Source organism: Ursus maritimus, unplaced genomic scaffold, assembly GCF_017311325.1.
Source record: "Ursus maritimus isolate PB19 unplaced genomic scaffold, ASM1731132v1 scaffold_4, whole genome shotgun sequence".
NCBI lineage: Eukaryota > Metazoa > Chordata > Mammalia > Carnivora > Ursidae > Ursus > Ursus maritimus.
Genome location: NW_024426552.1, coordinates 18,136,927 through 18,158,412, shown reverse-complemented (window position 1 = coordinate 18,158,412; position 21,486 = coordinate 18,136,927). Strand labels below are relative to the sequence as shown.

The window sequence follows — 21,486 nt, the reverse complement described above, 5'->3', positions numbered from 1 at the left end:
TCTGTTTCATTATAGTGAGATGTTCACGGGGCATTCTGATTCTAGTTCCTTTTTATATCCTTTTTATTTTTCTTTCTGGAAGCTGGTTGGATCTTCTTTTTCTCTCTGGTCTTTACCTTGGTTTAGTGGCATTCTGCATCTATGTCATGTGCTGTAGGTTTATGGATTACGGGGAAGCATTGCACAGCCCTACACTGCCTAGTGCAGTAGCCACTAGTCCCGCGTGAGCCCTTCACATGTGCCTGGTCTGACCTGAGCTGTGCTGTGAGTGTCAGATACCTGGTACAAACAGAGAAGAATGTAAACTCTTTTAAATTTCCTGTGTTGATAACATGTTGAAATAACATTTGAAAACATTAAATTAAATAAAATTATTATTACAATAAATTTCACCTATTCATTTTTTTAATGTAGCTGTGAGAATATTTTAAAATTACCGAGTGGTCTGCATTATATTTCTGTTGGACAGCTGCTGATGTAGACAATTGTAGCCTTCCATTCTGGGAAGTTTTCCTGCATTATTATTTTGATAAAGACCTTCTGTGTTTTTCTTTTCTTTTTTCTGAGACTCCTGTTGAATCTCCTGGGCTGATGCTCTATATCTTTTTCCTTCTGTTTGTCATTTCTGTATCTATCTGTACAACTTTCTGCCAGATTTCTTGTCTTTATATAACAACCTATCCTGATTGTTACTTTACTTTACAAGGGCTCTTTATTTTTGTTTTTCCTTTTAGCATTCTGATCTCATTATGTATATCATGTTTTCTCTTCTCTGAGTATGTTGATTAGAGTAGGGTTTTTAATTTTTTTTCCCATTTTGTTATTGCATTGTTTCTGCTTCTGGGTTCTGTGTTTCTGTTTATTTTTGTTTAATGCTTTGTTTTGAGTCTCTCAGATAGATATCTGACTGTTTCTGCTCATCTGTTCATACTTAAAAGTGAATAACTTTAAAGCTAATTAGTTTGAAGCTCTGGAAGGGATTTCTTGACCATACACTGATTAAATGGGGTATTGGTCATTTCGTAAAGATTTCCAAGTGTTAGTAAGTATATATAGATCTTTTTCCTGGGTATCTTTAACTTCCCTGGAGAATTGGCCAAACACCTGGCAGGAGTAGAAGGTTGGGGTGAGGATTTAGGGTCGACGTGTATGTGAGTGCTACTTTCTGGAAGTGGAAGGGGAAGTGCAGAGGGTCTCACTCTTCAGTTTGTAGACTTACTACTGGGATCAGTATCCGTTACATGTCTGTTTCAGAAGTTCCGGGGATGTGAGGATGGTGGGGGTGGGGTGGGGATATGGACATGTGTGGGGATGCTTCTGTTCAGTTGGCTCCTGAGAATGAAGAAGAGGCCCTGGAGGATCAAAGCACACCATACACTTTAAATCAGTCCCCTCATTTTCCACTTACACTTCTCCTGCTACCTGGAACCACCACAAGCTGAGCCAGTAAGGGGTTCTACAGTCAGGAAACACTTCTTACTATATCCTCCTTGATAGATATTTTAGGTCATAGCTTCTACTTCACTTGATTTTCTCTCTGCTGACTGTATTCAGAAATTAGTTGAAAATCTCCCATCCTTTTGTCATTTTCACTCACATTCTTTCAAGTTTACTTCTTTTTTTTTTTTTTTAAAGATTTTATTTATTTATTCGACAGAGATAGAGACAGCCAGCGAGAGGGAACACAAGCAGGGGGAGTGGGAGAGGAAGAAGCAGGCTCATAGCGGAGGAGCCTGATGTGGGGCTCGATCCCACAACGCCGGGATCACGCCCTGAGCCGAAGGCAGTTGCTTAACCGGTGTGCCACCCAGGCGCCCCTCAAGTTTACTTCTTTTAAAAATTCCTTTACTATCATTTCACTAGGGTCTTAGAGAAATAGGTGGGGAGAATATGGACAGACAATTAGTTACGTTACACCAGAAGTCCTGATAACTATTTAAAAAAACAAATCAGACTGATTGTATTTGCTCCAAGTGTTTTGATCATGACACTTTTTTTTGGTTCATGTTTATGTAAAATGAGGTTACTTGAACTTTTAAAGGGAAGTGTGGTTCAGGATAGCTTTTCTAACTTTCTGTAACTCTTTCCTGTTACTTTCAAGTAGTATTAAAAATAGAGCCAGTAGAGGCACCTGGCTGGCTCAGTCAGAAGAGCATGGGACTCTTGATCTTGGGGTCATGAGTTCAAGCCCCACGTTGGGTATAGAGATTACTTAAATAAATAAAACCTAAAAAAAAAAAAAAAAAAAAAAAAACATAGCCACTTACTTCCTCAGTTCCTGTCTGTTTCCTTACTCCATTTTTATCTGGACCTCCTCTTTTTCTTTGGTGTTCCTGTGCTACTCAATTTAGATTCCATTCCCTCCAGTTTCTCACTGTGTTCCACTCTCCTGGACATAATCCATGGCTCAGTTTGAAAAACCCAAAGGTGCTGCACTGCTCCAGCCCCTTAAGCCTTACCACGGACCTTTGTACTCAGCTCTTGTTGGATTGGGCAGAACTATTTCAGCTACTGTTGGAGCTTGGCTTGTTTTGCTTTCAGTGAAAACTTCTTGGCTGTGTTCAGGTTCTCCTGTGCTCAGAATGAAGAGTGGGTCGGATTTCCCTTTGCTACCCCCTTTGCTTTCTCCTGAATAGATGCTGATACCATGAAGGTTTCTGAGTGTTACTGCTTTGTCTTCACCTGTGTGTATTTTGGCTTCCATGGGGATATCTTGTCATCTGGTTTTATCGTAAATGTACGTGGATTTTTGGTTTTGCTGTCTTTTGCTTTTAGTGGTGTTTTTTTAATGTGTGCGTTCAGAGAAATGAAAAAACTTTGCTGCCATCTTCTCAGAATCCTTCTCCCTTCACCTCTTTGTGAAAAGATCGAATAAAAAATCAGTTCTGTGGCTGTAAATCCTGTATTATGTTTGATTCATCTTTTATCATAAATTGGCTCTTGATAAGTACCTAAATGTTTTTTCCCCACTTATTCCAATTGAATAACATGCATCTTGGGGTTATGTAACCAATACTGTTTAGATAGATCATCTTGTCCATGCAGAAATACCTACACCAAAATTAATTCAGCCAGTTTTTACTAAACTTAAATGGGTAGACTACTCCATTAGGTGCCAGGGGTACAACAATGAGATATTATACATGGTGGCCATCATTTTCATTTGTGAACTCAATTAGATAGTAAAAAAATGATGAGGAAAATGACTATTTGGATTTACTTTTCATAGATTTAACAAATTACGCTATGCATAAGGCATTGTGGTAAACTCCAAAGACACAATCCTTATATTTAAGACCTTAAAGTATTACAGGGAAAGAGAGCTGAGTAAACATGCAGTCTGAATGTTGTATTATAAGTGCTGCTAATGGATAAGTATAGGAGCACCAGCTTTTTACAAGAAGCAAAGGGAGGAAAGATTATGTTGTGCACATTTTGGAGAATAAGTCTAGCTCCTCAGAAACCCCTTATAGTTTTCTTTTTTCTTTCTTTCTTTTTTTTTTTTCCAGTGCACCAAATTATACACTGCTACAAAGTAATGTTAAAACTTGGATAATTTACTCTATTCTCTCCAGAGTAATGCCATATTTTATTCTTTCAGTTGACCCATCGAAGAGGAATTTTACATTGTTTTTCTTGATAAAATTCCAGATTAACTGATGTAAAACCAGGTGAATTCATTAAAAATTTAGATTGAGAAGTTGAAAAGGAGCTGAGGAGAAAATACAGTATTAAAAACATTTTATTTCATTTGAGTTTATTTACTTCACTTACTTGGGGGAAAAACCTGTCTGGACTTTTCTCCATATATATGTGTGTATGTATATGTGTATTGACAAATTAACTGAATTTATATAATATCTAAGATAGGACTAGGCTAATGGTAATATTTTTTGCTTTAGATCCTATACAGTGGTCCACAGACCAAGTTCTGCATTGGGTGGTTTGGGTAATGAAGGAATTCAGCATGACTGATATAGACCTGACCACACTCAACATTTCCGGAAGAGAATTATGCAGTCTCAACCAAGAAGATTTTTTTCAGCGAGTGCCTCGGGGAGAAATTCTATGGAGTCATCTGGAACTTCTTCGAAAATGTATAAAATTTGAATTATTATCTATTTGTACTGTAACTTGAGTTTCACTTTATTTCTTTATAACTTTGTCTTCATTTTTCATTATGATCATTGATAATAGCAATAATAATTAACACCTATTAATTGTATAAGGCTGTGCTGGAAGCTTTATATGTATTATCTCATTTAATCCCTCTACTAATGCCACAAATCATTACTTTCCTTATTTTTTAGATAGGATATCATGTTTTAGAGAGCCAGCCCCATAAGGGTACAGTAGGGAATGGCAGAGCCAAGATCCAAAACCAGACTGAAGAACACCAGAATCCAAGCTCTTAAGATGCTGTGCCCTAGACTTAGCTATCTTCGTAAACTCCAGTCGTTGACTTCTGTTTCATCAGTCAGTTCTTTCATTTACTCTTCATCTTCCAGAAATTTAAGATTGTCCACAGATTTCTTCCCTCTTGTTCTTTTCATCATTAATGGAATTAAACCTTCTAAAATTTCCTCTAATTGAGTGGGATCTTAAGAGAGAAAGGAGAAGTGTAAGTGTGCAGTCCTCTGTTTTGAAGTCTGCTGGTTATAAGTGTTTCCATGTTGGTTCCACAGACATTATTATTATTAAGTGACTATATACAGAAATTAGAAACTACTTGGCTGACCAACAAAAAGCTCAAATAAATGTAAATTATTTTGTTTGAGTTTTAATCCATCTTACATTTCAGTGAGTAGCTGTTCAAATATTGTAGCAGTAACCTGTTCCCTAACACCGTCTACAGGCCAGAAATGCTAACCAGACCCACATACTTTTCAGTATGTGTGAGTAGGACAAACTCTGACTTTGTTTTTGTAATGGTTATGGTTAAAAAGGTAACTGATAGGGTTTGTTCTCTTACGTGCCCTGGAATGGCACAGCTCTGGCTGGAGGGATTTTCCACAGGTCTTCGAAGGCTTTGGGTTTTCATCTGGGGTGCATCCTCTGCTGCTGCATAAGAAATGAGCTCTAGAGAGAGGCTTTCCTTCACTGATCGTAGTTTCTCTCCTTCCTGGAATCTCTTACGTATTAGAGGGGAAAAGCGGCTGTTGACACTGAAAGTCTTACTGTAGTCGTTACATTGATAGGGTTTATTTCCAGTTTTTCTTATTAGGTAAATAAGTTAAATGTTCTGGTTGAAGTTTTGTCCTTGATTTCACAGGGTTTTTTTTTTTCTTTCTCTACACAACTTTTCAGATAAATAAGGAAAACTTTTGAATTTTTTCAGGTTTTAATACGTGAGTCGTGCTTACTGAAATGTATCCTCATAGAAACTGTCAAGATTAGGACAAAGACAGTGTTTAGACTACAGTTTAACATCGGTGGGTTTTGCTCTCTCCCCCATGGCAGTGCTTTGTTGGGGTTGTCTCTGGTTCTAGTGCTTCTCAATCTTTAAATCTCATTCAGAGACTTTTCCTAGTATGGGGAGCAGAGTAATCTTGTGTATCTATTCATTTCCTTGAAACGGGGAGAATGCTCAGAACTAGGAGTCTGGATGAAGCAGTAGCATCTCCAGTTCACTGAAAAGTTAAGCTATGTTTCAGGCATTGTGCTTTTTCAAATTTTCCTTTAATCCTTAAAGAGGCTTCATTAGGTGGAAGGTGGGGATATCTCATTTAAACATGAGGTAATTAATGCTTAAATTGGTTGCATAATTTACCAAAGTCACATAACCAATAGGTGAGTGCTTAGATCAGAACCAAGATCTGAGGCTAGTCCCATATAATTATATAAACCCCCAAAGAAAGCCCCCATCTAACAGGTAGGGTTTAGACCTCTTTGTAGTTTCTCAGTCCTTTCCAGCTGTGTGTGTGTTTGGAACTGGATCCTGGTATGGCACCCTCAGTAGAACTGTGCTCGGTGCCCAGGCTGGGACTCACTCAGTACACAGAAGATTGCTGGTGGGTATAGCTTGAGGAGAAAAGCATCTAATCTATGATGGGCACCAAATAAATAGGCTGAAGTATTAGAGACTGGGAAAGAGGAACTCTCTTTAAAGAAATAAAGAATAGCATTTGAGTAGGGGATAGCAACAGATGAGTAAAGAATGGATCTCTATGGGGTTATATTAGGACCTTTTACATTGTAACTCTCATGTTGAGAGCTATATTTGTAGCCATCATTATATTATTTCATTCACTTGTGACTTTTAGGACCACTATAATTTTATTGAAAATTTAGCTGTCTTTAAGGAGCATTATAAAGGTAAAGCAGTTATGGGGCACCTGGGTGGCTCAGTCAGTTAAGCATCCGACTCTTGATTTCACCTCAGGTCATGATTCAGGGTTATGAGATCATGGGGTTCTCTGCTCAATACAGAGTCTGCTTGAGACTGTTTCTCCCTCTGCCTCTCCCCTTATTCTGTCTTTCCCTCTCTCTCAAATAAATAAAATCTTAAAAAAAAGTTAAAATGGTTTTATTCAAAGCTTTTATTCAATCTTTCAGTGTGGTGTACATTCTCATCTTTGACTTGATCTTGAAGATTTCCATGTTTTAAATGGTTTTATGCAGATAAATAGATAACGGATATTTATGTTATGGTACTACCCAGCTCTGAATCTGAACTGCTCTTTTATACTGTAAATTGTGAGAAGTAACTCCATTTTCCTAACATTTTGTTTCTTAACATTATAAGAATTAGCGCTCTCCATCTGTTATTTCTCTTAAAAATATCTTTCCTTGCAAAGTGACTATCAGGTATTTTTTAGGTTATTGTGCCAGTAAGTTTTATTTAATGTTTTGCTTTTTAATGTATTTGGTTTGTCAGTTGAATTGAGTTTTACTAACTTAAGTTTGCATTTCTGGGTTTAAATGTAAACAGAGATTTTTATGTGTGTTCTTCAGATGTGTTGGCAAGCCAAGAACAACAGATGAATGAGATAGTTACAATTGATCAGCGTGAGTATTCATGCCCATAATGTATGGCCCATTTGTCAATAAGAAATTTTCTTTTAATTCAACACTGTAAGGTAATAAAATTAACTTTAAAGTTTTTATGAAATAATTTAGATATACCAAGAAATAAAGTATAGTAGCTAACATCTTTATACACCGTAAGAATCAAAACTTTATATATCAACTTTACCTGTTTTAGATCTCATTTTAATTGACTATCTTGAATTTGATGTTTATTATTCTTTGCATATTTTATATTTTTACCAACTAGACAACCACACTTCATAGCATTGTTTTACCTGTGTTTAAACTTTTTGGGTAAAATGATAATATAATGTACATATCCTTTTATAACTTGCTTTTTGTGTAACAGTTATGAGATTTGTGATGATACTTGCAGTGTGATTTCATTCGTTTTCACTGCTATTATCTTTAAAACTCCGTGAATATCATGGAATGAGTATTTGTAAGAATGTGTGTGAGATTCTCTGGTTTATCACAGGGGTTCCACCCTTCCAGCCTGACTAGGGATTACCACAGCTTTTCACCAAGTGGTGGTAGGTGTTAGTGTTCTCAGCAGTAGTATGTGTGAGTTCTCATTTGTCCGTATTTTCTCCCAGCATTTGATAGACTGTTTTTAATGAAGAAATATTCTTAAAGCAGATGTTTTTATAATTCTTTGTTTAATGTGTATATGTCACTAAGTTAATTCAAAATAAGACCAACTCTTATTCCCCAAGTTAAGATTCACAACCCATAATGCAAACATCATACCTTATCCTTGGAACTTCTTTGGTAATTTCGTTCAAAACTGCTGTGGATTAAAGCTTTCTTTGAGGCCTTTTGTTGAGCTAATTAGAGGGGCATTAGTAAAACTAATAGCATTTTATGTCTTTCAGTAATTTTTTTCACTGCTTGTATTAGAAGGAAAAAAAAATGTTTTTCTTTGCAGCTGTGCAAATTATTCCAGCATCAGTGCAGTCTGCTACACCGACTACCATTAAAGTTATAAACAGCAGTGCGAAGGCAGCTAAAGTACAAAGAGCTCCAAGGATTTCAGGAGAAGATAGAAGTTCACCTGGAAACAGAACAGGTATTTTTGCATTATCTTACGGTATTTATAAAATTTGTCAAGTCATGTGTATTTTGTTTTATTTCATTGTATGAAAATATGAATATGGATAATTTCTCTGACAGTATTTAAACAGCATTAGTAAAAAAATTTTGTTCCTAGCATGGCTGAGGGATGACCCAGAGAAGAACCTGTTTATTGCCTTTTGTCTGCTTTTAACCCATAGCACTGTGGTCACTGCTTGTCCTTCTTGTCAATTTAGGAAACAATGGTCAAATCCAACTGTGGCAGTTTTTGCTAGAACTTCTTACTGACAAGGATGCTCGAGACTGCATTTCTTGGGTTGGTGATGAAGGCGAGTTTAAGCTAAATCAGCCTGAACTGGTTGCACAAAAATGGGGACAACGTAAAAATAAGCCTACAATGAACTATGAGAAACTCAGTCGTGCATTAAGGTAAGCATTTATCATTATAATTATTGTTTATTATTTCTTTTTATTATCAAGCCTTTCTAAAAAAATGACTTCTTATTCTAGGTTTAACATTGTGTAATATAACATTAAAAGACTTGTTTACAAGATGTTGTTTATTTAGTAAACAAAAAGCTAAAAGTTTCACACTAATGTTAAAAGTGACTTTTTTTTAAAGATTTGTTTTAGAGTGAGCTTGTGCTTGCTTGAGCATGCAGTGGGTGGGAGGGGGCAGAGGGAAAGGGAGAAAGAAACTTCAGCAGACTCTGTGCTCCACACGGAGCCCAGTGGGGGGCTCAGTCCCCTGATCTTGAGATCATGACCCGAGCTGAAACCAAGAGTCAGACACTTAACCAACTGTGCCACCCAAGCACCCCAAAAATGACTTTTTACAAAGATCTTTAGTAATAATTTTGAGGCGCATAGTTGTTTTTTTTTAAGGTGATTCCAAGATTATTTGTTTTTATCTGGTTGAAAAGTATGTATTACTCTGTTTAAAACTTACATGTTTAATCTCTGAGTTTTCTGTCATTTACATAACAGATAAAGATGCTGTCATTTGCATAGGTGAATTGAGAGTAAATTTTAGCAAAGATGCAGATATTTTCTGTTTTTATGACTGGGTGCAAAATATCGACCCATTTCTCTGTTCTTTCTTCCCCTTCAGCCTGCCTAAATCTGAATATCCAGCCTTTACACAGATTGAATTGGAATAGAATAAAATTATTTGTAACATCCCATAAGTAGTATGAATTTTTTGACATAATTACTCTCAGAAATTATGCTAACCACAGTGATGGAAATTCAGAATGTGCATTTAAGTAAAAAAGCAGGATATATGGAAATATGGAACTAATGTCTTTTTTTGGAAGAATGAACATAGTGTAAAAGAGCTTTGCAATGTATCTCTCATTCTACTTCATGTTTCATTTGGACGTTGTGAATTTCACACAGCTTATGATTCACCTCTCATCACTACAGACACACACACACACACACACCACACACACACACACACACACACTCTTTCTCCCTTTATCCTAATGTAATTACATAATTATATGGAAATTGTGGTTATATCAGTATTTACTGTTAGGATCATGATCATGTAAGTACTACATATTTTAGCATGATTATTTTTCTTTTCCAAAATAACTTTTCCTTAGCACTCATAAGTAACTAAAGCGCTTTCTTTTTCTTCTTCTTTTTTTTTTAAGTTTACTTATTTGCGAGAGAGAGCACGAGTGGGAGGCGGATGGAGGGGGAGGGCAAAGGGAAAGGGAGAGGCAGACTCTGCTGAGCAGGGAGCCCGATGTGGGGCTCAATCCCAGGACCCTGAGATCATGACCTGAGCTAAAGGCAGAGGCTTAACCAACTAGGCCACCCAAGAGCCCCTAAAATGCTTTATTTTCAGTGTGTTTATCACTTATTTAGTCTCACACACTTTGCCAGCTATCTAAAGATCTTTTCCACATAATGAGAATGAAAACGGTCATTTTTGGCCATTGATGTAAGTGTATATATACAAGTCCCTACAAAATTACAAATAAATTATTAGAATTAATCATTAAGGTGTCAGTTCTCCTCAGATTGATATGTTTCAATGCAGAAAGTTTTTTTGTGGAACTTAACATGGTGATTGTAAAATTTATGTGGTTGTATGAAGTGGCACAGTAGCTAGGATACCTGAAGAAGATTGACAGAGTGGGAAGACTTGCTGTCCAGGACACTGAAACTTGCTGTAAAGCTGTAGCAATAAGACAGTATGTTGTTTGCGTAGAAGAGACACATAGACCACAGATTACAATTGAGAGCCCAGGGAGAAGGAAGAATATGAGTATTTGACTTAGGGATGGTGTGGGGAAAAGACATGAGGAAAACCGGCTTTTTAGTCAGATGGAGCTGGGACAGTTGACTATCCATATGGAAAAAAGTGAAACTCGACCCCTTCCTCATACCATCCTAGAAACCGGTTCCATGTAGCCTGTAGCTCTAAATGTGGAAAGTAAAATAGGAAAGCATCTAGAAATACCTCCATGATGTCGGTAGGTGAAGAAAGACATCAGACTCTGTTCATCAACAGCACTAACCCTGATGGAGAAGATCAAGAAATTGGACTACATTTAAATTAAGAACTTTCTGGTCAACACAAGCCATCGTCAGGAGAGTGAAAGCAAGCCACAAACCTGACATAAAAGTCATGTCCGAAGTACCTAAGAACTCTTACAGACTAATAGGAGAAATAGAAAAAATAGGCAAGAGACATGAATAGACAGTACCAACTGGAGATTATCCGCGTGGCGAGTGACCTAAGCCACGGCACGCAGCCTCTTTCGTAATCAGGGAAGTGCGGTTGGAAACCTTGACAAAATGGCACAGCGCATATCTCAGGATGGCTAATTAAATGCTTGCCAGTACCAGGCGTTGGTGAGGCTGTGGAGCAGTGCGAATGCCTCTCCACTTTTGGTAGGAATGTGACCTGTAACCCAGCAGCTTCTTTCCGAAATACCTACCAAACAGAAGTGCATGCACATGTCCACACACGTGCTCAGAGCAGCATTATTTATAATATCCAAAACCAGAAACCAAATACCTATCAACAGGAGAGTGAATAAAACAGTGGACTGTGTGTCCATGGAAGTGAACTGCGGCAGCAAGCACTCGTAGGGGTGAACCTCACAAACGTAACGTTCGGTGAAGGAATCAGCCCCAAAAGAGCAGAGGTTGTGTGAATGCGTTTGTAGTGTAAAGTTCAAGAAATAGGAAAAGTACGTTACAGCATTTGGAATACGTGTTTGGGTGACCAGCAGTGAATTTACCATCATGGAACAGGATTGTATCTACCTTTTAGAGTGAGACAGGGGTAGTGATTGGGAGGGGCCTTGGAGGGATTCTAGGGAAGTACATTTTGCAATTTAAAAGGCTAAAAAAAATACAAGTGTTAAAAAAAAGGGCAAAATCATCTCCATGAAAGTACAGGTATCGTGAACCTTTCTACTTTGTTCATTTTAGAGAGGGTACAAATGCGACGAGTGCTGCTACGTTTGGTGGTGTGATCATCCGCTGGGATGAAGGACATACTAAGTAAAATGAAAACTTAGCGTTTGTATTCTCTATCACGTCTACCAAGAGACATAAGAGGATACCAACTACATTTTCCTCCTTGAAATATAAAACCACTTTCTTCCCTTATTTTACTTTTTTCTCAAGTATCTTATTTGCTACAGCCTTACATATTATGTAGAAATTTTCTTAAGAAATTGAAATTCCAGTCTCATTTTAAACGGATGACAGGCAATTGGTGGTTTGTCGGCTAAGATCTAAATTATGTATGAACGTCATTGGCACAAAAGGAAACGCAAGAACTCTGCCCAGTGTGTTGTATCTCTCACTTAGAAAGAGAACATAACTGACTGTAAGACTTTCACTGTTCTGAAATTAAGGAAAAATGCCTTAATTTCCTGCATATAGATCAAGCTTTTCGTTAATGGACTCTTGATTAAGTTGAATGACTTTGATAATAAAATCCTGCTAAATGTGGTAGTTTACACTTTGGTACTTCGGCAAATAGTCTTTTCTCTCATATCTGCTCATTGTCAAATTGGTACAAGTGGGTAGTGCAGTTTTAAAACAAAGGCTTCACGGGGGTGGAGAAAAATAGTACAATAAAATGAAAGGCTTCACAGTCCTCCTGCCTATAAAAGTCTTGACTGACTTTTTTCGCTTTATTGGAATTGGCAGCGCATAACCGTAAATAAACTCTGTTTTCCAAAGTAAATCTAAATCCGGCTGTTTCATACATAGCAGCAGTAAACTAGACTTCTAGAAGGACTTCCTCCAGATTTGTCTATGTAGGTATAGAAACCTTGTTTCATTGTGATGTCCACTTCCCTGGTTTTCTGTATCCTGTCTTTTTCTTCTAGCCTTTTACTTACACTTTTGAGGCTCCCTATTGGATTTGGAGAATTTCACTGAAAGGAGAGCCTTTATGTATTAAAAATGGTGATGGCGAAGGTGTGGCTACAACATAAGGGATTTTGTACAATGCAGAAAAGAAATGGACATTCCCATAGTCCATAGAATATGTGTATTAACAAATTTCTCCTTTTTATATGGGTTCTTAATTATTAACATAGCTTATATTTTATAGAGGGCTATGTGCCAGTCATTGTGTGCCTAAGTGAGCACTTTGCAAAGATAATCCTTTTAATTCCCAACAATTCTATGAGGGTAAGTACTGTTTTTAACCTCATTGTATAGACAAGGAGTAAAAACTTAGAGAAAATGTGACTTCCGTGTGGTGACAAAACAAAGTCAAGACACTGGATTTTGAATCTTGACATTCTGACTCCAAGCCTTTGTTCCTAGGTTCTATTACTGTTCCCAAGGTTTTTTGTTTTGTTTTAAAAATGTTCATTTTTAAATCAGTATTTTATCATAGTTGTTGAAATATGGTCTGCAAATTTAGTAAACAGAGTTTTAGAATACTGAACAGTGAAAGTAAGCAACATTTTGAAGTTTCCTTGGATAGTAACACTAAACATTTCTATATAACTTCAATGTTAATTGCTATTGGGGTAAATACAGGATTAGCTAGACTCCTGCTTATGGAAGGATCTGTAAACTAACTATTGTAAGAAGTCCAAATTCTGTATTTTTTCTATAGTCCTCACGTGTTTTTCTTTTTAAAGGTATTATTATGATGGGGACATGATTTGTAAAGTTCAAGGCAAGAGATTTGTGTACAAGTTTGTCTGTGACTTGAAGACTCTTATTGGATACAGTGCAGCAGAGTTGAACCGTTTGGTCACAGAATGTGAACAGAAGAAACTTGCAAAGATGCAGCTGCACGGGATTGCCCAGCCGGTCACAGCGGTAGCCCTGGCCACTGCTTCCCTGCAGACGGAGAAGGATAACTGAGCCCAGCACCTTCTGGGAGCCCGAGGTCTTTCTTAAATATTAGAGCAAGTATTGCTCTTACCTTTATTACTGAATTTGAATCTTCTTTTATTTCTAGACTGTACAATCTGATGCATGATTTTTTTATAAATATTTCATACTCTTGTGAATTTGGATCTTTTTACTTTGAGCATATATTTTAGAATACGTGTATGTTAAGGATCACCACAATGTCTTCAGCACGAAGTCAGGTTCATTGTGGGATAGTTTGTTAACAGTCAGGAAAGCTAAACTGGTCAGTATTAATGTCTAGCCCTACCAAAAATAGCCAGTAGCATCTGAGGATGAAAAATAAATGAAGTATCTCCAGGAAACAGTCTGGCTTAACTATTTTCGAAAGTATAACTGTTTCCCCTCTCTGCTGCTTTAGATGTTGCTTTACATAGAACCAGAAAATGGAATTTTTCACAGCTAAAGCATGTGTGCCTGTTTCATCTAATCAAGCAGCGCTAAAATATTCATATCGAATAAAATTATAATATTAATAAATTACTAAACTGAGTATCAAGTTATTAAAATAATTTATATATTTGCAAGCAAAGGACAATAAGAAGTCGACGGGCAGAAGAACATTGCTGAAGAAGGAAATCCAGGTTGAAATCTGGCTTAACTCAAGCTAATTTTAAGGATTTTCTGTATAGGTTATTCATAATGTCAGGCCAAGAATTTAAATTATTTTAAGAGAAGAATTTAATTCTAATAAACCAACTATTACAAAAATTCTGAAATGATCTCTGTTTTTCCTGTCAGAGATTTAAAAAACTGAAAAGGTATACCTCAGCCAGAAAATAAAAGTTCCATTTAGTTTGGTTTGGTATGGCTTTTCTTTCTTTCTTTTTTAAAATTGCCCTATACTGCCAGTGTATTATGCAAGAGCAGCTTATATAGTCCTTGTGTTTCTGATGAAATGAAGACTTTAAATCAGTCAGCAGTACTTTACCTTTCAAGACAAGAGCAAATTACTTGCCAGTAGTTTTAAAAGGAAATTCTGACCTCCAGTGTAGGCAGTCTTCTCGCATAACAAAATTTCCCGTTTACTTAATTTCTTCCTTTTGAATATCATATATGTGTGAGTATAAATATCTGTATACATGTCCAGTTGACCATTTTAATATATATAACTATACACATATATATGAAGATACAATGATATTCAAAAGGAAAGATATTTTAGAACGTAATAATTCATTTAAAAAATGTTTCAATTATATGACTCTCATATATGAAACTCTTTGCTTATCACCAGCTAACACTAAACAGAAATGGCTGGAAAGATCTTTCTTTTTTGCTTGCTTGCTTTTTTTTTCTTTTTTGTTTTAAGGTATTATATACAAATCATGAGATACTGGCAAAGAGCTTTTAATCCTCTTATAGCAGAAGATTGATTCTCACATGTTACTTCATTTACCTTCTCCCTCGTCATTTCCTTTAAATCCATCCCCCTAAACAGCTTTATAAGAGCTCAGTTGATGCTTCTGACTAACCAGGAGGAAAAGGCCACGGTGAGAAGTCAAGGAAGCATTGCTAGCAGTCGCTGTACTGGTCCCAGATAGTAGTCTGGAATGAACCATAAGCCAGGGATCCTGGGAACAAGCAGGAGAGGAAGGCTCTCTGATTTTCTTTGGTAACCTCAGATTGTACCTTGAAGTGCTGTGCTGCAGTGTGGAATGTCAGGTCGTTTATATGCTCAAGTCGTTTAAGACCCTGCAGTGGATGCCTAAAAAGAGTAAAACTTGTAACTTCTATTTTTACCTTTTTATAAACACATATGGAACAGACTGACAAACTATTAGTTTCATTTGGGCACTGACTGCAAGAATTATCTGAGTAGAGTAACCATGTGAAATAGTACATAGAAGCTGTAGGTTCAGAACAAATAGATTACCAAAAAGAAGGTTTTTGCACCATCTTACAGTCTGGGGAGTTGACAAGTTGCTTATAGTTTTAAAAAATATAATAAAATAAATTCTTCTGGTATGTTATCAAGAGCTTAAAACTTTTGACTTTAATATTTAAAATGCTTTTGGGGAGACATTAAAGTTTTAGCAAAGACGACAGACTTTATGTTGCAATTACATGTCTATGTATATATTTTAAGGCAAGGAACCACCCGCATTCCTTTAAGAGCTCCGAAGTCAAACTGTTGCTGCTTCTCCTTTAAGCATTCTTTAGATTCCTTTTTTCCGAGAACACATTCTATCCATTTTTCTTCCTTTGGCAGTTTTTATTTTATTCCCCATTATAATCGGAACAAAGATCATTCTCATACAGGATCAGGTGCTATTTCTTTTTTCTTTTCCTTCTTCATCCTATCACCATCATTTTATGCACCAGAACATAGGTGAAGTCATGAGACTGATTTCCCCAGTTGTTTCAGGAAACTTCAGTTACTTTTTCTCAATTTAAATATTAAACTATTTTCCTTGTCCTTATTGAGGTTATAATCATCAGAAAGCCAGGCAATCTTATCTTTTATTGAAAGAGAACTTGTGTTATAAAAGAAAGTATAATTCATGCTATTCATTCTTTGGTGTTTTTATGAATAAATTTTTCCATAGGGGAATTTACAGTGTATTTAAAGGAAGAAAGATAAAATGATCGGTTATCTTTTGTACCCTCTAAGTACAAAAATAAGGAAATGTCCATTTTTGTTTTAAAAACTTGTTTTCTACATGAGGTTTTTATTGGGCCAACTTTCATATGTATCTGGCCTGAAGTTTGGAGATTTGTGTTGCTGTCGGAAAATCAGACATATTAAACAGAATTGCTATGTGTGGTTAATATTCACATGGATCGACTTATCACATTAATTTTTGAATCAGTCCATGTCAGTGAATTAGGGAAGTGGTTTAGTTGTTTTTCTCTCCCGATTAATGACAAAACTCAAGTGCGATATTTCTTTAAAGGGTGTGCCTATTTGTGGTGAGGTCGGCTGTTTTCCATACTCATCATTTTATGCTACTGCCTTTTAAAAAGAACTAGTGTATCTTTGAAATAGCACAAAAATGTTTAAAATTCATAATTATAAAACAACCTGTGACTAACTTAATGTCTTCACATCTAGAAGGTGTAAAAATATTGATATTTCAGTGATATTTCACTTGCTGCCAGAAAAAAATATTCTCAGTCTTTTGTAAAAGGAAGGAGGATTTTTGCATACATTTTTACTCTTTAAATAAAGACACTTATATGGTCATAATAACAATTATGTATTGCTTTGTGGTTTTTATTTTTTTTGTAATTTTACATGAAACAGTTATTTTCTATTTTTACTCAGATAAAAAATATTTGTGCATAAAATGTAAAAATAGTAAAATGAGAAAAATAAAACTATTATACAGTATACTTCTGTGTTTTTGGAAGTTTTTTCCTGTATAAAAAAAATAGTCTCAAATTCCTGGAATATTAAGTTGAATGAAAATATGACAGTCTACATCTGTATTGTACATAAGAGTCCCATTTACTTTACTTAAAAACTATTTGGGAAGAACAGATTCCACTGAGCTAAAATTAGATGTTAGAGTTTAGTCTTTTTAAGAAAATAAATGGGGCGCCTGGGAGGCTCAGTCGAGCATCCGACTTTTGATTTTGGCTCAGGTCAGGATTTCCCAACAGTCTTGGCATCAAGCCCCTCGATGGGCTCTGCACTCAGGAGTCTGCTTGAGATTCTCTCTCCCTCTTCCCTGCTCATGCTCTCTCTCAAAATAAATAAATCTCAAAGAAATGAAATCCCATCTGCAGAGCCAAACTGTTTTAGAATAGAAACAGAAGAAATGGTAACACTGAGTACTTGTCAAAAGGCAAGCCAATGACCGTTAAAGTAGAAATCTTAATAAACCTTTTTTAACTAAAAAGAAAAAAGACCTGTTTATGTTTCCTGCATAACAACAGGATGCTTCAGCAGGACCAGAGCCTGTGGAATCAAAGGGGTCAGGGGGAAAGGTGCTGTGTGTTGTTTAGGGTCAAGCAATGATCAAACTCTGATCGACATGCTTACAAAATTGTGGTTTGAGTGAAATAAATTGCTTTAAAAACACAACCCAATTTTATCTAGTTTGAAGTAATGAAATAATCAGAAAATCAGGTATATTCATAATCCCAAAACACTGATTTTTTTTGGTGTGTGTATGACTTTAAAGCTTAATTTGCAAGCTTAGTACATGTTAAGTTTACTACTAGTAAACTGATTTGAAACACTAACTTAGACTGATTTTAAAACCCGTGGTTGAGGAGCACCTGGGTGGCTCAGTCATTAAGCGTCTGCCTTCGGCTCAGGGCGTGATCCCGGTGCTCTGGGATCAAGCCCCATGTCAGGCTCCTCCGCTGGAAGCCTGCTTCTTCCTCTCCCACTCCCCCTGCTTGTGTCCCCTCACTCACCGGCTGTCTCTATCTCTGTCAAAAAAAAAAAAAACAAACAAAAAAAAAAACCGTGGTCGAAGGACCACTTTTTTATTTCTAGAGTGTGATGACTGAAACTCTTATAAAACAGATGAATGAATAGGATGGTGGGGGAAATGGGGAGTTGTTTAATAGGTGGAGTTTCAGTTTTGCAAGATGAAAAATTTCTGGATACTGATTACACAACAATGTGAATGTACTTAACATTACTGAACTGTACATGCTTAAACAAGGGTAAGACAGTAAATTTTATGTATATCTTACCACAATCTATGTTTTGTAAAAAATGAATCACTAGGAGAATTTAATAACTCAGTGTAATTCACCAAATATAATTATACAATATAGGGAGAAAAACCTGATCATCTCAATAGATGTAGGAAAAGTATACAGTAAAATTTAACATCCGTTCATGATAAAAACTGAGCAAACTAGAATGAGAAGGGAATTTCCTTAACATGATAGAGTGTCTGAAAAACCTGCAGCTAACATCATACATAATGGTTTGTCTTCCTTCTAAGATTTGGGGAAGGACAAACACATCTGCTGTCACCATTTCTGTTCAACACTGTATTGAAGATCCTAGCCTGTGAAATAAGAAAATTAGCATACATATTGTAAGAAAGGAAACTGCAGAAGACATCAAATGTTGAAAATCCTAAAGAATGATTTAAAAAAAAAAACTAGAATTGAGGGGTGCCTGGGTGGCTCAGTCAGTGAAGCATCTGCCTTTAGCCCAGGATCCCAAGGTTCTGGGATTGAGTCCTGCATCGGGCTCCCTGCTGAGCGAGGAGTCTGCTTCTCCCCCTGCATGCTGCTCCCCCGGCTTGTGTGTTTGCTTGCTCTCTCGCTCTCTCTCTGTCAAATAAATAAAAACTTTAAAAAGAAAAAAAAAAAAAAAACTAGGATTGATGAGTTTAGTAAAGTAAGGTACAAGATTAATACACAAAACTCAATTTTATTTCTATGTGCTACGAACAAATAATTGAAAATTGAAATTTAGAAGTTACCATTTACAATAGTATTAAAAAACATGAAATAATTAGGGACAAATACAACAAAATTTGTGCAAGATGTGTCCAATGAACCATAGAAGTTGCTAAGAAATGAAAATCTGAGTGGAGAAGTATACCATAATTGTGAATTGGAAGACTTTATTTTGTATGTGTTAATCGTCCCTAAATTGATCTATAAATAGTGCAGTTCAACTCAAAATCCTGGGAGTCTTTTTTTTATAAACAAGCTGAATATAAAATTTATTTGTAAATGCAAATGACCCAGAATAGTCAAAACAATTTCAAGAAAAAATTAGAGAATTTGCACTATGTAAGGATTTGCTATTTAAAGCTACAGTAAGGGGCGCCTGGGAGGCTCAGTTAAGTGGCTGCCTTCAGCTCAGGTATGATCCTGGGGTCCTGGGATTGAGCCCCACGAGGAGTTCCATGCTCTTCAGGGAGTCTGCTTGAGATTCTCTTCCTCTCCCTTTGTCCCTCCCCCACTCTCTTTCTCGCTCTCTCTCTCAGATAGATAATTAAAAAAAAAAAAAGACAACAGAACATACCCACTGAAGGACTCACACACTAGGGTTTACAGCAGCTTTATTCAAAATGGCCCCAAACTGAACAATCAAAATGTCCATCAACTTGTTACTGAATAAATAAATTGGGGAATACCCTACAATGGAAAAACCATTCAGCAATAAAAGAGAAGTGAGCAACTGCTTCACCAACATCTCTAGAAAAGGTATATCTAAGCCGTAAGGACAGAAGGCCGATGAGTGGCTGCCTGGGGTTAGGGTTGGGGGGGTAATTTTCTGTACTAGAAACAATACAATTTTGAGGGGTGACGAGTATATCCCACATTATGCTTTTGTTGATGATTACATAGGTAGACAAACTTGCCAAAATTCATTTAAATGTACACTTTAAAGGGGGGGGCATGAGGGTATATAAATTATACCTCAACAAAAAACTGAATTACTAGAAAAAATGAAAAAGATTCAAGTACTATCCACTTTTTAAAAATTATTAGGCTTCACAGACATGAGATTTTTCTGTCAAGTTGCTATAATTGTTTCAGTGTCTGTCCTTATTCACCTGTGGAAAGATAGCAAGGAGTTCACGTACTGACGCTCATTGGCAGACCACACTGATTTAGAGTGTTTTGTCATTAAATAATGAGGATCAGTTTTAACTAAATGATTATGGCAATGCCAGTGGTATATGAGAATATCCCTGTAATCTGAGAAAAGCACTTTCTCATATCTGTTAACAAAGTAATTGACTTTGGGGTCTTTACTTCATGACACCTAACACCCAATTAACACCCATGGTATTTTTACAAGTGATGTGACAGTGACTAGATGGGAATGGAATAGAACAACCCTTAAAGATAATTATTGATCACATCTACGAGCAACTCTTTAATTCACTTGCTTAGAAATCTATGCAAAGATTTGTTGTAATATTCCCCATTCTGAGAGGAAAAGTAAAGATTCCTACCTCTAATGTTGGTGCCACTTTATAGAAGTAAGCATGTGATCCACATTTCATTAGCACATTGATCAACTTAACATCATTGCATAAATGAACCAGAATGTTCCCTTGAGTTAGTGCCTTCAGAAAAAGGCTATGCATTAAGAACCCCATAGGAAGATTCTTATCTTCAGGTCTCAGATTACAAAAAGAAGAGGATATTTTATTTTCAAGAAAATTCCTGAAGTACAAAAATCTCCCCATTCCTACTGGCCTGAAGCATATTGATTGAACAAATAGGAAGTACCTAACAGTGGAGGATATGTAAGATGTACCTCAAGGAAAGAGCCAGAAAAATATGTTACAGGCCAAGTTCTACCACTAACTGGGTACGAAATTTAGGGCAAGCCATTTAGCCTCTCGGCTCCTCCATGGCCTCCTTTCTAAGCTAGGATGGTCAATACATTTGCTGGCCGTGCACGTCTATTGAGATGATTAAATGAAATCATGTATGTGAAAACATCTTACAATTATGTAACACAAAATAAGTGCCGGTGTCTGGAAAAGAAAAACTACCCTCCACAGAATCCAGTTCTCTGTTGTGGAAATAGGCACTCATTTCATTTTATGATAAAATGATAAAACATTGTAAAATAATCAATTATTTTAAAGATGATAAAATATCATTGAATGGCTAAACGAGTGACTAACTCGATGGCTAATTCTGATCACTTAGCTGTGCCAAGCCCTTTGTTTGCATTCTCGTTTATTTCTCCAGACCCGTTGAATTAGAGAGGAATATTACCCACTTTACAGATGAAGAAACTGAAGCACAGAGTGGTCAGACAGGCCGATCAAGGTCACTCGTACAGAGCCAAGCTAGACTTGAAGCCAGTGCTGGTGCTTTTCACTGAGGAGCGTGTCACGACAGTAGTTTGCTGTCACATCTTTAGTCAGTGAAAGGCAGATGTGTTTAATACTTCTAACAAAGAGGAATTGTAAACACCGAGTACCTTTCTCATTTCTCCTGGCTTCTAGTTGTCTTATCCAAAGTGAGAGACTTAACACTAAAATTTTTAGAGGTCCACGCATCTCTAAATTCATTTAA

General features: G+C 36.5%; 1 protein-coding gene across 6 annotated transcripts in view; it reads left to right on the top strand.

Moving 5' to 3' along the window:
- GABPA (GA binding protein transcription factor subunit alpha) overlaps positions 1-16,709 on the top strand; it is a 35,537-nt gene extending 18,828 nt beyond the window's left edge. For 5 of the 6 annotated variants that reach the window (XM_008701759.2, XM_040621082.1, XM_008701761.2 and 2 more), the window contains exons 6-10: positions 3,903-4,097; positions 6,955-7,008; positions 7,958-8,098; positions 8,340-8,532; positions 13,239-16,709. In XM_008701759.2, coding sequence (XP_008699981.1) covers positions 3,903-4,097; positions 6,955-7,008; positions 7,958-8,098; positions 8,340-8,532; positions 13,239-13,467 — 812 coding nt within the window. In that variant the 3' untranslated portion in view covers positions 13,468-16,709. Of the gene's footprint in view, positions 1-3,902; positions 4,098-6,954; positions 7,009-7,957; positions 8,099-8,339; positions 8,533-9,214; positions 9,289-13,238 lie in introns of those variants that run through there. The other variant, XM_040621083.1, reaches the window with a different exon arrangement.
- Positions 16,710-21,486: the final 4,777 nt, after the last annotated feature.